The sequence below is a fragment of the Cervus elaphus genome, chromosome 5 (assembly GCF_910594005.1).
Source record: "Cervus elaphus chromosome 5, mCerEla1.1, whole genome shotgun sequence".
In the NCBI taxonomy this organism is placed as follows: Eukaryota; Metazoa; Chordata; class Mammalia; order Artiodactyla; family Cervidae; genus Cervus; species Cervus elaphus.
This window is the reverse complement of record NC_057819.1, coordinates 2,618,101-2,635,074: the sequence shown is the minus strand read 5'-3', so window position 1 is coordinate 2,635,074 and position 16,974 is coordinate 2,618,101. Positions and strand designations below refer to the sequence as shown.

General features: G+C 50.4%; 3 gene segments (V, D, J or C); all 3 read left to right on the top strand.

Annotated features, from left to right (window-relative positions):
• The first annotated feature begins 3,415 nt into the window (after positions 1-3,415).
• LOC122695684 lies at positions 3,416-3,931 on the top strand. The segment is given in 2 exon segments: positions 3,416-3,487; positions 3,597-3,931. Coding segments are annotated over 2 exon segments (390 nt in total).
• A 2,191-nt stretch (positions 3,932-6,122) lies between these two features.
• On the top strand, positions 6,123-7,884 carry LOC122695683. The segment is given in 2 exon segments: positions 6,123-6,286; positions 6,405-7,884. Coding segments are annotated over 2 exon segments (568 nt in total).
• Positions 7,885-12,640: 4,756 nt separating this feature from the next.
• On the top strand, positions 12,641-13,827 carry LOC122695682. The segment is given in 3 exon segments: positions 12,641-12,733; positions 12,843-13,177; positions 13,738-13,827. Coding segments are annotated over 3 exon segments (480 nt in total).
• Positions 13,828-16,974: the final 3,147 nt, after the last annotated feature.

The window sequence follows — 16,974 nt, the reverse complement described above, 5'->3', positions numbered from 1 at the left end:
ATCTATTTGCTATGAAGTGATGGGGCCAGATGCCATGATCTTAATTTTCAGCCAGCTTTTTCACTCTCCTCTTTCACTTTCATCAAGAGGTTCTTCTTCACTTTCTGCCATAAGGGTGGTGTCATCTGCATATCTGAGGTTATTGATATTTTTCCTGGCAATCTTGATTCCAGCTTGTGCTTCATTCAGCCCAGCGTTCTTCATGATATACTCTGCATATAAGTTAAATAAGCAGAGTGACAATATACAGCCTTGATGGACTCCTTTTCCTATTTGGAACCAGTCTGTTGTTCCATGTCCAGTTCTAACCTTTGCTTCCTGACCTGCATACAGGTTTCTCAAGAGGCAGGTCAGGTAATCTGGTATGCCCATTTCTTTCAGAATTTTCCACAGTTTATTGTGATCCACATACTCAAAGGCTTTGGCATAGTAAATAAAGAAGAAATAGATGTTTTTCTGGAACTGTCTTGCTTTTTCGATGATCCAATGGATGATGGCAATTTGATTTCTGGTTCCTCTGCCTGTTCTAAAACCAGCTTGAACATCTGGAAGTTCACGGTTCATGTATTGCTGAAGCCTGGCTTGGAGAATTTTGAGCATTACTTTACTAGTGTGTGAGATGAGTGCAATTGTGTGGCAGTTTGAGCATTCTTTGGCATTGCCTTTCTTAGGGACTGGAATAAAAACTGACTTTTTCCAGCCCTGTGGCCACTGCTGAGTTTTCCACATTTGCTGGCATATTGAGTGCAGCACTTTCACAGCATCACCTTTTAGGATTTGAAATAGCTCAACTGGAATTCCATCACCTCCACTAGCTTTGTTCGTATTGATGCTTCCTAAGGCTCACTTGACTTCACATTCCAGGATGTCTGGCTCTGGATAAGTGATCACACCATCGTGATCATCTGGGTCATGAAGATGTTTTTTGTATAGTTCTTCTGTGTATTCGTGCCATCTTTTCTTAATATCTTCTGCTTCTGTTAGGTCCATACCATTTCTGTCCTTTATTGAACCCATCTTTGCATGAAATGTTCCCTTGGTATCTCTAACTTTCTTGAAGAGATCTCTAGTCTTTCCCATTCTATTGTTTTCCACTATTTCTTTGCATTGATCACTGAGGAAGGTTTTCTTATCTCTCCTTGCTATTCTTTGGAACTCTGCATTCAAATGGGTATATCTTTCCTTTTCTTCTTTGCTTTTGGCTTCTCTTCTTTTCACAGCTATTTGTAAGGCCTCCTCAGACAGCCATTTTGCTTTTTTGCATTTCTTTTTCTTGGGGATGGTCTTGACCGCTGTCTCCTGTATAATGTCATGAACTTCTGTCCATAGTTCATCTGGCACTCTGTCTATCAAATCTAGTACCTTAAATCTATTTCACTTCCACTGTATAATCATAAGGGATTTGATTTAGGTCATACCTGAATCGTCTAGTGGTTTTCTCTACTTTCTTCCATTTAAGTTTGAATTTGGCAATAAGGGGTTCATGATCTGAGCCACAGTCAGCTCTCGGTCTTGTTTTTGATGACTGTATAGAGATTCTCCCTGTTTGGCTACAAAGAATATAATCAGTCTGATTTCAGTGTTGACCATCTGGTGGTGTCCATGTGTAGAGTCTTCTCTTGTGTTGTTGGAAGAGGGTGTTTGCTATGACCAGTGCGTTCTCTTGGCAAAACTCTATGAGCCTTTGCCCTGATTCATTTGGTACTCCAAGGCTAAATTTGCCTGTTACTCCAGGTGTTTCTTGACTTCCTACTTTTACATTCCAGTTCTCTATAACGAAAAGGATATCTTTTTGGGGTGTTAGTTCTAAAAGGTCTTGTAGGTCTTCACATCTTCCTAATCAGAGATAAAGTTCCTGCAGTGGAAAGGCTGTAAGTGGCAGAAAGAGGCTGGTTCCTGCTCTCCTTCACTCAGACCCACCCAAAAATTAATAATGCAAATATCTGTGTAAAAATAAAGTTTTACTTACAAATAAAAAATTTCAAAAGATCTGTCATGTCATTTATTTAATATTTTCTTAATAAAAAACCTTACAAAGATAATTATATTTCAGATGTGTAACTCTTATCAATGAAAAACTGAAATAAACATAGATTGTCCTTCAGTTAAAATCATGTATGTATTTAAAGCAATGACCTTAAAAATTTCACTAATCCATTAACATATTTTCATACATTTACTATCTCAGGGAATCCCCAGGTGGTCCAGTGGCTAAGACTCCATGTTCCCAGTGCAGTCAGCCTGGTTTCATCCTTGTCAGGGAACTATATCCCACATGCCACAACTAAGACAGCACCCAGATAATGAATAAATAAATATTTTTTAAGAATCTCAAAGTCACACACCTGCAGTGTAACACACACATTGAGTGCGAGGCAAACTATAGTAGGGCCATTCTTCTCCAACCAAACTTTCCCTGAACTGTATCTTCTCGAACCCAATGATTGGAACAATTCATCCTAACAGCCACCACATATCAGGCTCCCTGGGAACACGCTGCTCAGAGCCCTTCAGAGTCTCAATAAAAGCTGCCACGAGCACCATCAGACCTGTTCCCTGCAGCCTGTGCCCTGTGCCTGCAGGAGAGACGCCCAGGAGGGGTCCCTTCATAAGACAGGACATGAGCACGGGGCCCAGTGTGTGGAAAGGTTTGCCCACAGTAAAGATCCAAGAGTTTAGGAATCAAGGGTCTCACCCCAGGCCTCTTCCCCTATATTTGCCCACTTCAACAGAGAAAAGCCCTCTCCTCCTCACGGCTGAGGGGAAGCACAGAGGAAGCAGGGCTCTGGCCACCAGGGAGGGGACCCACAGAGGAGGGACCCGCTATCCTGCCCAGAAGGGGACGGGCCTCCCCGGGGCCAGCACGGCCCTGACCTGATCCTGATGTGAGAGGAACTTGTGCCCCAGAAGCCCTCTCAGTCCTGACCCTGAGCAGCCCAGGGAGCCATGGACAGACTCGGCCTGAGGGGCCCGAGGGGAGCACACAGGGGGCCCTGAGGTCGCAGGGGACACAGGGGAGGCCCCTGAACTGGCTCTGAGGCGGGGACAGGGCACAGAGCAGGGCCAGGAGCTGTCTGGTCACCAGGTCACAGGAAGCGTGTCTGGGTCTGGACAGCAGGGGGCGCGCAAGGGCCATTCCTGAGGTGGTTGGTGGGCTGAGAGCCGGGCCAGCCCCTGAGGTTGCCAGGCAACCACTGCTCAGGGCTCCCAGATGGGACCTCCCACCCCTGGGCCCCAAGAGCCCCGCCCCAGTCCACACCCAGCCCCCAATCAGGCACAGAGACCTGACCCGGGGGCCCAGGGTGGGTCAGAGAGCTGGGGGGGTCATTTGCATGAAAGGACCCTCCCCCTCTCAGAGTATGAAGAGGGGAAGGAGCGGTGTGGGGACGCTCTGCTCAGCTGTGGGGCCACAGACCGCAGGACCCCCTGACCATGCCCACCATGGCCTGTTCCCCTCTGCTCCTCACCCTGGTCACTCTCTGCACAGGTGACTGGATGGGGGGACAGGGGAAGGGCCCTGGGAAGACTCACGGGCCCTGCTCCCTGCTCTCGTGTCTGGACCCCCGAGTCACCATCTCTGTCTCTCCCCCTTCCAGGATCCTGGGCCCAGACTGTGCTGACTCAGCCGCCCTCCTTGTCCGGGTCCCCGGGCCAGAGGGTCACCATCTCCTGCACCGGAAGAAGCAGCAACATTGGGATGTTGGGTGTGAGCTGGTACCAACACCTCCCAGGATCAGCCCCTAAAACCCTGATCTATGGTAGTAACAAGCGACCCTCGGGGGTCCCCGACCGATCCTCTGGCACCAAGTCTGGCAACACAGGCACCCTGACCATCACTCCGCTGCAGGCTGAGGACGAGGCTGATTATTACTGTGCGTCTGCTAACCTCAGTCTTATTAGTCCCACAGTGCTCCAGGCCAGGGGGAAGTGAGACAAAAACTTGCTGTTTTCTTAGAGCCAGGGCAGAAACATCCTCTGCAAAGGCAGCCGCTTCACTTGTCTGTTTGGCTGAGGACTGGGTTAAGAGTCACACCAGGGAATTTGGTCTAGAAAAATATGTTCACAGCTTTTTAATTCACCCCTTCTCCAGCTTGCCTTGGCAGCAAAACATTGTCTGATTTTCCTAACTTGAGCAGAAATCCCTGGTGCCAGGGGCAGGTGCCCTGGGGTCAGAGTCCATGATGGGTCAGGTCAGAACCAGAGAAACCCAGTACAGTTCTGTCTGATTCTGGACTCATCAGAGTGTCCAGTATGTGTCCTGGTCCCAGCAGCTCTCCTTCTCTCTGATGCTAGTAGTGGACGCAGGGGGTCCCTGCTCGGTTCCCTGGCCTCAAGTCTGGCGTTCAGGCTCCTTGGCCCTTACTGGGCTGAGCTGAGGCCCAGGCTGCTGCTCCTGCCTTTCCTGTGACAGCCTCTCAGGCTCAACCAGGGCTCCAGGCTCCTGACCAGGCAGCCTGGGAACCTCCTCCACTGGCTCTTGCCCACGTGGGAAGCAGGGCGCTCACTGGAGAGTGACTTTCCTGCACCTGGGCCCCAGGGGACATGAGAGCTCTCAGCTGTGAGCAATAGTCTTGCTCCTCTGTCCGCGGGGTCAGTGCCTAGACCTGAGGTCCAGGCTAGGATGGATGGGAAATGACACAACAGAAATGTCAGTAAACTTGACCTACAGTGATGCCTGGACAGAGGATAAGAGACCCCAGGGGAGGGACTTTCTCCATGTCAACAACTTTGTCTCAAGAGCAGGGTCCTGGGGGCCCTCCTCCACAACCTGGACCCCTCCCTTCACGTCCTCACTCCTGAACCAAGACTGTCCTTTAGGGGACAGTGACGGGATGTGGGTTTGGAGGCCTTTGCCCTGCCTTGTGCTTCTGGAATCTGGGCACAGGGCGTGGGACACCCATGCTTCCTGTCACCTTCTCACCCTCCTTCAAGGGGCCTGGGCCACACGCTGATGGTTATGTCATTTACCAGTTCCTATCTTCACCTATTTTCCTATTTTTCCCTACACAATCATCCATGCATTGGAATAACAGGACTTTAGAATTCATTTAGAATGAATATTTTGTTTGATGTGAGATGAATCTCGCAAAGACGTGTTGAGAAAAGAAAATAATCATATGAATTTTATTAAATAGCTAAGTTACAAGAACATCTAATCTGAACACAAAACCATAATTTTACTTTACACTGATTAACATTATTTTTGTCGCTTACTTTTCCCAATTAATGGAGACATTAAGTCCTCTTGCTTGTCCTCCTGTAAAAAATTACATGTATGTAAATGAGTATGTACTAGCCATACTACAATTATGTTTAGGTGTTTCTATTTTTACAGGGATTTTATTCTTGGTTCTAAATTTATTTTTTAATATATCTTAATATAAAATACAACTTGTAGATGGGAGAAAACAACATTTGGTATCAGTATCACATTCTTAAATTTGGAATTTTTTGTTAACTTTCTGATTAGAACATTTTGATCAATATTTAATGTTAGTGGCTGGTAATATTTCCTCTTATAAATTTTTTGGGTATATGTACAAATGTTTTAACTAATTCTCAATAAACTAGGAAATATTGCATCTTTTTCAATGTTTTTAAAAAGACATGTATACAATGCAAATCAATTAGAACAATGTAGTGGCTCAAGTTTGTTACATATTTCAGGTGAGGAAATACATGTTATGTCTTTTTGTGGACTAATTTCATAGTAAAAATTTCCATCTTCTTCTAAGGAAATTAATCTTCTTGCTTGTTTTCTCTACTAGCCCACCGATGTGCACCTTCCTAGAAAAGTTTGCATTTTACCTCCTTAATTCTAGAGGTTATTTTTGCTTTTTGTTTTGTATTTTCCACATGTGACCAGCAGGTGGCGCTGTGGGACTGCCGTGCGGTCCCTGAACAGCTGCTCATAGAGCATCACTCCCTCCAGGAGCTGGGCTGGGGGCGGGGCCTGCACTCCTGGTGGGGGGGACTCAGCAGTGTGTCCTCTCTGGCTGCAGGGTCCCCTGACATGTGGTCTCAGCAGGTGCTTCCTCCAGGGGCTCCCAAGAGGGAACTCCACTCTATCCCCGAGTTTGGGCTGTGAGCTGAGCTCCAGCATCAGGGCTGAGAGGGGATGGATGGGTGGGCCCTGGGTGGGCCACCATTTGCCTGGCAGCCCCTCCTCTCAGAGTCTGGGGGAGAACAGGAGGCCTGGGGCAGCCCAGCCCCACTGTGGGGACCAGGGTCCTGTGAGCACCGTGGCCTGGACTCCTCTCCTGCTCGAGCTCCTCTCTCTGCACAGGTAGTGACGGCCCCGCGCACCAGGGCTCGGTCCCCGGCCTGCATCAACCCCCGGGGCGCAGACTCTGCGAACCTTTCCCGCAGCTCCTGCCCGGTCTCCCGCGTGTCTGTGTCTGCAGGCTCCGTCTCCCAGCCTGTGCTGACTCAGCCCGCCTCCCTGTCCGAGTCTCCGGGAGCATCAGCCAGACTCTCCTGCACCCTGAGCAGCGGCTACAGTGTTGGCAGCTATACCATATACTGGTATCAGCAGAAGGCAGGGAGCCCACCCCAGTACCTCCTGAGGTTCAAGTCAGACTCCGATAAGCACCAGGGTTCCAGGGTCCCCAGCCGCTTCTCTGGATCCAAAGATGCCTCGACCAACGCAGGGCTCCTGCTCATCTCTGGGCTGCAGCCCGAGGACGAGGCCGATTATTACTGTGCTGTGTGGCATGGTGGCAGTAATGTTTACACGGCACTTCAGACCAGTGAGGAAGTGAGACAAAAACCTCCACTCATGCCTGCTCGCGGCTCGGATGAAGTCTAGTTCAGGGGATGACTTCCAATTGTCAGATGTTAGACAAGGAACTGATTTTCCTCAAACCAGCAGATTTGATAATATTGTATCTTTTGCTTCAATTCAGCTTTTAGATTTCTAAGATAGTTTTATCCAATGCCGGTTTTCTTGGGCAAACATTACTTGTTCAGAGATAAAAACTTTTCGATGGAGACACTGGCTGAGCCTAGAATAGGTGGTTTCAGGCCAGGCCCAGCTCAGGGTCAAGCAGTCAATAAGACAGGCTTCTGTGAGTGTTTCACTTGGGATTTTGTGATATAAAAGTCAACATGCAGAAGTGAATTGTATTTTGTAGTTCACTTTTCACTTTCATGCATTGGAGAAGGAAATGGCAACCCACTCCAGTATTCTTGCCTGGAGAATCCCAGGGATGGGGGAGCCTGGTGGGCTGCCATCTATGGGGCCGCATAGAGTCGGACACAACTGAAGTGACTTAGCAGTAGCAGCAGCAATGAATCTCCAGTTTCTAAAAATAAAGCCACTAACATGTATGATACGACCAATATAAAACACTTGAAGATAAATCTGAGAAAGATCAGAAGTCTGTGTGCTGAAAACAACAAGCATGCAAGAGAAATTAAAGGCACAGTGAACAGGGACTCCTGGTCTTCAGTTCAAAACACTGAGTGTAACTTAGATAACAGTCATGAAAAGTAGCACAGCATCGTAAAGCAACTTGTTCAGTCGCTGAGTCGTGTCTGACCCCATGGACTGCAACACACCAGGCTTCCCTGTCCTTCACCATCCTGGAGTTTGCCAAGTTCAAGTCCATTGGATCCGTGATGCCATCCAACCATCTCAACCTCTGTCATCGCCTTCTCCTCCTGCCCTCAATCTTTCCTAGCAAAAGATGTTTTCCAATGAGTCGTAAATATGAGATTACACTGAAAATTAATGACAATGTTAATTAATGAAAATTAATGAGAATTGTTCAAGTCCACAATTATCAAAAATAGTATATAACTTTAAAATTATATAAATTTAAAAGTAGTTCAAACTGTGTGTTATTCTGGTCCCAGTAATAAAAAAAACATAAAATTTGACTGTATTTGTATGACAACAATAAACAATCAGCAAGAAAGATAAAAGAAAATTTGAACAAGAGTGAAATATTTTCTTCCAGGAAAACAGTGAGTAGCCAGGTAGTGCAAGCCCTTCATTATTCATAGTGTTGCTTTCTTATACCTGCTTTCCCTTGAGAAGTAGGAGGGGGTATGAGCAGAGGGGACGGGGTGGAGTCCTTAGATGTCACAAGGAAGGATGCTGGTTCCTGACACGACACAAGGCTCACTCTGCCTGCTCAGAGTCAGGCTGTGCAGCAGGGACGTGCCACCTGTCCCCTCCCCGCTGAGCACAGAGTCCTGAGCACAGTCTGCGCTGCGTCAGCCGGGCCCATTGTCCAGTTCAGTGCTCAGGTCCTCCAGTCCTGGAAAGAGCAGCAGAGCTGGTGGTGTGAGGTGTCCGAGAACCAACAGGTCCCAGCCAGAGACCCCAGATATGATGCCTGCTGGTCTCCAACCCTCAGGATCCGTGATGGGTCCTTTGGCTCCAGGTGTGGTCACTCAGATTCCGTGACAACTGGGGGCTCCTATCCTTGGATGAAAGAGGAGGAGGATGGGGGTGATCATGATCCGGGCACCTGGACACAGGTGGTGCCCCCACAGTCACCTTCTCTTCTGTGTCCTGGGAGCTGGGAGCAGAGTTAGCCTCACTCAGGAAGGCAGCTTCTGATTCCCAAACCAATAGGGAGTGAGCACGTGGTAAATATTTTATTTAACTCACGTAGGAAAGAGGAGACCAGGAACTACTACAGTGGGGTCACGGAGTATATAGCTGCATCCACGGGGTCATCACTGTCCTGACCTGACCCTGATTTAAAGGAATATGTGTCCACGACATCCCCTCAGTCCTGACCCCTGAGCTGTGAGGGCGCCGTGTACAGACTCACCCTGAGGGTCTGAGGGGAGCCCACAGGCGGCCCTGAGGTCACAGGGGACACAGAACAGGCACCTGGCCTGACCCCCCAGAAAGAGACAGAGCACAGAGCAGGTAGTTCTCCCTGCTACCTGGGCTCTGGGCTCTAGGTCACAGGCTGTGTGTCTGGGCCTGGACACCAGGGGGCGCGCGGGGGCCGATCCTGAGGGTGGTTAGGGGGATGGGAGCTGGGACCCTGGCGCTGCCTGGTGGCCTCTGCTCATGGCTCCCAGTGTGACCTCCCACCCCGGGACCCCCACAGTCCCGCCCCAGTGAATCCACTGGCCACCCTCAGGCACAGGGGCCTGACCCAGGGCCCGGGGTCGGGGGGGATGGGGGGTCATTTGCATGAGTGGACCCTCCCCCTCTCAAGAGTATGAAAAGGGGAAGGAGCGGTGTGGGGACGCTCTGCTCAGCTGTGGGGCCACAGACGGCAGGATGCAGTGACCATGTCCACCATGGCCAGGGCCACTCTTTTCCTCACCCCGGTCACTCTCTGCACTGGTGACTGGATGCGGGGACAGGGAAAGGGCCCTGGGAAGACACACTGGCCGTACTCCCTGCTCTCGTGTCTGGACTCTAGAGTCACCATCTCTGTCTCTCCCCCTTCCAGGATCCTGGGCCCAGGCTGTGCTGACTCAGCTGCCTTCCATGTCCGCGACTTTGGGTCAGAGGGTCACCATCTCTTGTACTGGAAGCAGCAACAACTTTGGGGGTTATTATGTGAGCTGGAACCAACAGCTCCCAGGGAAGGCCCCCAGACTCCTGACCTATGAAATTAGCAAACGACCCTCAGGGGTCACAGATTGATTCTCTGGCTCCAAATTTGGCAACTCAGCCTCTCTGACCACCTCAGTTCAGGCTGAGGACGACACTGATTATTACTGTTTCTCATGGGCTGACAGCTTGAAAGTTTCCTCAGTGCTTCAGGCCAGAGTGGAAAGAGACACAATTCTGCTTCCCCCACAGCCATGGGGCTCCCAGGGCAAGGTGTTTGCCCCTCCCTTCCTGGAGTCCCTGAGAGCACGGAACCCGGGGGACTGAGTGTCCCCTGACTGCAGCACAGCTGCCCCCTCAGCTCGACTCCCGTCCCCAGGGCAGCATCTCACAGAGGGTGGTCACACACCCCTGGATGAAGGAGCTGCTGATAGCAGTTGCCCCCGGTTCGCAGGTCGGAGTCAGCAGCACAGAGCAGGGGGGTCAGTGCCGCCCTTGCTGGGTCAGTGGGCAGTGAACACACATTCCTGACCTTCCGCCACAGAAGGATGTCCTGTTAAAGGAAAAGGAAATGGAACTCAGAGTTTCTTCAAGTAATTTCCACAAAGTCCAGGATCCAGTAAAAATTGTCACTTCTGTCAAGAACCAGGAAATTAAATATTGAAGGGAAGTGAGATTGCATAGACATTAATGCTGAAATGCCTCAGATGAGGAAATCAGGTGACACATATTTTAGGGATAAATCATCAAATCTATTTGATGAGCAAATACAAACACTCTTGGGTCCTAAGGAAAAGGAGATAAGTGAAAGAAAAAAAAAAGAATCATGAGAAAAAGTAGTCAGAATCATTTGAAAATAAAATACATGGAAATAAAAGAGAATTCTCTGTATGTTATCAAAGACATGTAAAACTTATTATTTAATTCACTTGTTCATTGGCAGAGTATTTGGTGACAAGAAAAAAGGCAATCCCTCCTTCCTCATGAGGCTTCTCAGGTGTCACTAGTGGTAAGGAATCCTCCTACCAACATAAGACAAGAGTCATAAGAGATGTGGGCGCTGTCCCTGGGTTGGGAAGATCTTCTGGAGCAAGAAACGGCAACCCACTTCAGTGTTCACACCGGAGAATCCCATGGACAGAGGAGCCTGGTGGGCTACAGTCCATGGGTCACAAGAGTCAGGCAGGATTGAGAACCAAGAAACTGAGCAGCACCTTGCTCACAAACTCACCACCGTGACTGTTCCCCACATAGGCCACCAGGGGGCGCTGTGCACCAGCTCAGAACTGGCAAAGCCTCAACACACCCCCGTGGTCCCCTGACCTGGCCCTGCACCCCGGCTCAGTGGCCTGAGTTGGACATGACAGCAGGTGCTTCCTCTCAGGGGACAGACTCTGAGCCTCGGCCCCCAGGCCTTCTCCTGGGAGTGACGCTGCACAAGGGGCCGAGCACCCAGAATTGGAGGGTGAAGGGGTGAGGTGGACATCAGTCCACACCCTCTTCCCAAAAACAGAGGAGGGGAGGAGCCCCAAGAGCCCACCCTGTGCACCCCTCCAGCTCTCCTCAGCCTGCTCCTGCTCCTCCTCATCTCTTTGCTAAGAGTCTCTGCTCCAGCTCCCCTCATTCCTGACTTTCCCCAATCCTGAGCCTCTCTCTCTACAAACCTGCACTGGTGACTTCCATGGTCATGACCAAGCTCAGTCTGTCAGAAGGTCATGGACATGTTTCCAGATCTTCCTGAACTGGACACTCACTTCCTCCACCCCTCCTTGAACCTCTTTAACCCTTCCTTCCCGGGAAGCCTCAGGTCTCTGGGTCTATGTGTGACCACAGTTTGTTTCTTCCCTGCTCCTCCCCAGGTTCCCCTTGTTTCCCAAGAGATCCATGAAGCCCTCTAGTAGCTGATTTATCCCGTGAATGCTCACACTCCGATCTCTGTGCCCTTGAGTGAGGAATCATGTTGGGAGAGAAACCCTTGTCCTGAGATCTGGAAAATGATTCCTGGCTGAGGAGTGTCTGTGCTCAGCTGCTGTGGGATTGATTTTATGCACAGTGAGCAGAGAAGCTGTTGGGGCCCTCGGCTACAAAAGCAGGCACCCTCCTGGGGCTCTGACCCAGGGGCCATCACTCCTGCTCCATCTGGACCACGTCTAAGTCAGGTTTGCTCCCCGTGGTCATGTCTCAGTTTCCTGAGGACAACTGATCTGCCTTGTCATGGCCTGTGTCTCATCTCAGACCTGAGACGGACCCGTGGCTCTGATAACTCAGCCTGCCCTGTTTTCACAGATAGAGCTTCCTGCTAAGACATGAAAATCCCTCAGTGGAGACCCATAAGTGTTAGAGAGGTTGCTTCTGGCCCTGCCTCACTCAGAGGCCATTATAATTAAGAATGCCAATATCTTTGTAAAAATGTTCTTTCATTTAATAATAAAATTTCATAAGATACCTCTCATGTGATTTAGTTAAAATTGTCTTATTTGATGAACAGAACCTACAAAGAAAATGATGTTTTAAAAAGAATACCGTGGCAATGCAAAATTAAACCAGAGTCGAACACAGCTTAGCGACTAAACAACATTTCCTTCAGTTATATTTATGCACCTATTTAAAGTTATGACCCTAGATTTTCACTAATCCATGAACACATTTTGGTTCATTTAAAGTCTCAAAGTCACACACCCACAGTGTAACACGCACAGGCACTACAGGGTGAACAACCTTGGCTGTTCTTTTCCAACCAAACACTTTCTGAACTGTGTCATGTCAAAACCAGTCTTGGGAGAGTTAACTCTGATCACCAGGTAACAGGAAGTGTGTCTGGACGGGACACCAGGGGGCTTTCCCAGGCTGTTCTGAAGGGTCATGAACCCACAGTGTAACAGGGAGTGGGGGGTCATCATTTACATGAATGGCTCCCAGCGGGGACCTCCCACTCCCAAGCCCCACACAACCCCACCCCCGATCTGGCTGATCTGGCTACCCCGAGGGACAGGGACCTGACCCAGGGCCCAGGGAGGGATCAGAGAACTGGGGGTGGGGGGTCATTTGCATGAAAGGACCCTCCCCCTCTCAGAGTATGAAGAGGGGAAGGAGCGGTGTGGGGACGCTCTGCTCAGCTGTGGGGCCACAGAAGGCAGGACACCCTGACCATGTCCACCATGGCCTGGTCCCCTCTGCTCCTCACCCTGGTCGCTCTCTGCACAGGTGACTGGATGGCGGGACAGGGGAAGGGGCTTGGGAAGACACACATGCTGTGTTCCCCACTCTCGTGTCTGGACCCCAGAGTCACCATCTCTGTCTCTCCCCATTACAGGATCCTGGGCACAGGCTGTGCTGACTCAGCCGCCCTCCGTGTCTGGGTCCCCGGGCCAGAGGGTCACCATCACATGCTCTGGGAGCAGCAGCAACATTGGGCGTGGAGATGATGTGGGCTGGTTCCAACAGATCCCAGGATCGGCCCCCAGAAGCCTTATCTATGATACCACCAGTCGACACTCAGGGGTCCCGGACCGATTCTCTGGCTCCAGGTCTGGGAACACAGCCACCCTGACCATCAGTTCGCTCCAGGCTGAGGACGAGGCGGGTTACTACTGTTTATCTGGTGACAGTAGCGGCTATGATGGCACAGTGCTCCAGGCCTGGGGGGAAGTGAGACAAAAACCTGCTCTGCTCCAGACATGGGCCTCCCAGGGCTGAAACATCTCTGTCAAAGCAGACACTGTAGCAGCAGCTCTGAAATGGACATAAATCGTATTTCATTTCGCACGGTGGGAACACGAATGTTTGGCTGTACTTTACAGCTTATTGCCAAGGTTTTCACCCCAACGCCCTCAGCTGCTCTTCCCAGTCCTTCTGCTCCACGTGAGACCATTTAGTGGAAAGCAAATTTGTTCAAATCACCATGTTCAACCAACTTGTTCAAACACTATCATTTTAATTTCTGATCTTGAGTAGTGTGTTTTCCTATTATTTTCAACTGATAATTTAGAAGAATCTCAACTTAATGGCTGTATTGTTAGCTGTCGTCTATAAGGTTGCAGGTATATGAATTCTACCCCCTGGTTATTCTTGGTTTCTCTCACACAGGATAGCTAAGCCCCTAGAGCTGGTTGGTGTGGGTGTCCACACCGCAGCCCTGATGCCCTGGACTGTGACACCATCAGTGGTGTGTCACGGCCCGTGTGTGGGGAGACCCCTGTCCCCCCCAGACCACAGGTGACGCTGTGGCTTCCTGCAACCTGAGCAGGGACATCACTGTTGCCGCTGTGCTCTATACTGGGACCAGCAGAAGCCAGTGAGCCCTCCTCAGCCCTCCTGTCCTACCACTCAGACTCCAGGAAGAACCAGGCTCTGGGGTCCCCGCGGGTTTTTCTGGATCCAAAGGTGCCTCGGACAATGCAGGGCTCCTGCTCGTCTCTATGCTGGAGCCTGAGGACGAGGCTGACTCTGACCGTGCAGGCTGGTACAACAGGGCTTCTCACAGAGACACAGGCAGATGGAAACTGGGACAAGACCTCAGCCTGTCAGGGGCTTGTTCTTAGAGAACTGTCAAATTTCAAATAAATTCCCCAGAATCAATGAATTCCTGGGGCATGTTCTAGTTCATAATAATTCTACTCCCAATTGTTCAGTCAGTTTTGCTGAAGTGTCAGAAAATGTAAACAGATTCTGACACCACTGAAGTGCACCCCGATCATCCATGTGAACAAGAGGGCCGTGGAGCTGAGCTCCCTCCCCTGAGATCAGGAGCAGGAGGCTTTCCCAGATGTGCCTTCAGCAGAGTCTGTGGACCATCCCAGCAGGCGGATTGTCCCCCAGGGTGTGAACTCTGCTCCTGAAGGGTCAGAGAAGAGACCTTGAGGAGTGAGGGGCACCGGTGACACATTGCAGGATGCAGGGAACCCCGGGAGTGGTTCTCCTGAGCCCACAGGCCCTCCCCTCCTCTCCTCTGCACCCCATCGGAACACTTCCTATTTCAGGGCTGGGGTGGTCTATGGACTGTCAGGAGCAGGGGCTCCCCAAGATATGCCCACGTCCCTCTGCTTGTGATGCCCTTGATGAGCCCAGATCCAGGGACACTGTTTCCTGCAGAGGGAGCAGCAGGGACCTCGGGATCCCCATGGCAATGATGACCAGGGATTCCAGGCAAAGCGCTGCCTTTGTGACCAGGACTGAGGTGAGGGACACTGAGAGGTTCAGCCCTGCTCTCTGGCTCCTGGTTGGTCCCCACGCCCTCCTTGATCACTTTGGACCCCATCCTGATGAGGAGACTGGTCATCAGTGTCACAGACCTCATCACTAACCACAGCCACAAGGAATTCCCGTGTGATGGGGATGTCTGATGGAAGTTTGCCCTCTACCCCCGTGTGGGACCACTACTGCCCTGAGCCTGACGGTGACCTCAGCAGTGCTGGGTTAGGTCTCTGCTGTCACTTCTGCTGTTAAATCCAGGCAGTCTAATACCCTCATCCTGGTCCATCATTTTGGGGTCCGTGAAATTGTCTCCCTTTCTCTCTGGTCTCCAAATCCAAGCAGAATGCCCATGTGCCCAGATACACAGGGTCCCTCACAGGTACTGAGCAGGATGCCGAGGAAGGAGAAGTCCAGCATCTGTGCCCTGGAGCCCCAGGGGCCTCTCCCTTCCCCCAAACATCCCTCTCCTGCTCCAAGCTTTGTGCTCAGCCCTGAGCCCTGACCCTTAGGGAAGCTGGGTGCCTCCCTTTCTCGGGACACTGCACCCTAGGAGCCCTCCTCTCCAGGTGAAGGAGGCCCTCCCCCTTAGGATGCAGCTCTCAGACTCCTCACTTGCCCTTTTTCCCCTCTTTTCCCTCATGAACTTCCCACCTTTCCCTCCCTGGTTCCTTGTTTGAGATGATATTGGACAAATGTCACTATTTTGGATACAGACCTTATAAACCCACCCTCATTAAATCTATGGAGTCTAAGAAATGAATGTCAACCGTGTCCAGTGAAGATCAGGTAACAGGTCAGAAGGGTTTCTCAATCAGGAATGAAGGAGGAGCCCTGACAAGGATGAGATTCCCATTTATAGTTATAATCCTTTATATCAAGCATTTAATATAGAAAGCTTACAAAATTCGACTCAAAACATCTTTAATCTTTAAATATGTGAGTCAAAAAGTACTGTGAGGACCATGTTCAAGGGTAAATGAGAATCCCTGAAAGTGATCAAGGGAATATTTGTTATCCTGAGAACCTCATACTGTCTTGGGAAAGACAGAGATAGGAACAGAGCGGTGCACTCCGGGTTGGGACAGACCCTAGTGACCTTGCAAAACCAACATCAACCACATATCAACCTGGGAGGGAAACTCAGACAGAATTGTGACCAGAAACAAACCACGGGCATCTGGGATTTTGAATCCTGGAACCTGGTTTAGGTGGTTGTGTTCTGATAGTGAACCCAGGAGTGAGGCAGAGCAAACTCAGACCTCAGGGAATCCTGAAATTCATTTGTTTATCAGCATTGCATTAAAAGGTCTGAAGTCAAAGTTACTTGGAAAAATTAATGACCAGATCCATACTCCACGGAGAGGACTCATTCTACTGCCCTGGGCGGTGACATCAGAATGACCCTCCCTGGAGAAGGAAATGGCAACCCACTTCAGTATTCTTGCCTGGAAAAGTCCATGGACAGAGGAGCCTGGCGGGCTGCAGTCCATGGGGTCACATGACTGAGCATGTGTGCACGAGGGTGGAGGGAGGTGGGCTGGTGGCAACAAAGTGGTAGAAAAAAAAAAAAAAATGACCCTCCTGCAAGTGTGAGAAAGCCCTTCCAGGAGGCTGTGGTGTGAAGTGCGGGAGGGGGAGGTCTGAGTCCAGCAGGGGGCGCTGTGGGCCTGGTCCTGAGAGCTGAGGGTCCTGGCCAGGCAGGCTGGCACCTCCTCCCCTGGCTCTTACCCACGCGGGCAGCAGGGTCCTCACAGGAGGGTGACGTTCCTGCACCTGGGCCCCCAGGAGACGCGGCAGCTCTCAGCTCAGAGCCACAGGCTTGCCTCTCATTTCCTGTTCCTCTGTCGTGGGGTCAGTGCCCAGACCTGACATCCAACCAAAGACAGAGGGACGATCATAAAACAAAAATGAACTTCCTGCAGTAACCTCGACCTCCAGGGACACCTGGACAGGGGATGAGAGACCCCTGCAGAGGGGCTGCCCCGTTGCCCACAGAACACCTGGTGTTCACAGTGGGAGAGGGATGCAGGCAAGGACCCTTTGTCACCTTCTATGTCATTTGAAATTATCCCTGTTGTGTTATTTGACAATTTCAACATTTTAGAGTGAACTATGGAAACTGACATTGTTTCAGGTTTTGTGGCTTCGTTAGTTGTTCCTTTCCTTTATGTGGCCACTTCTCTGATCTAAAAACTTGAGATATATGAAATCACATATTTTCCAAAGCTATCATCAGTACATTTGTATAATAA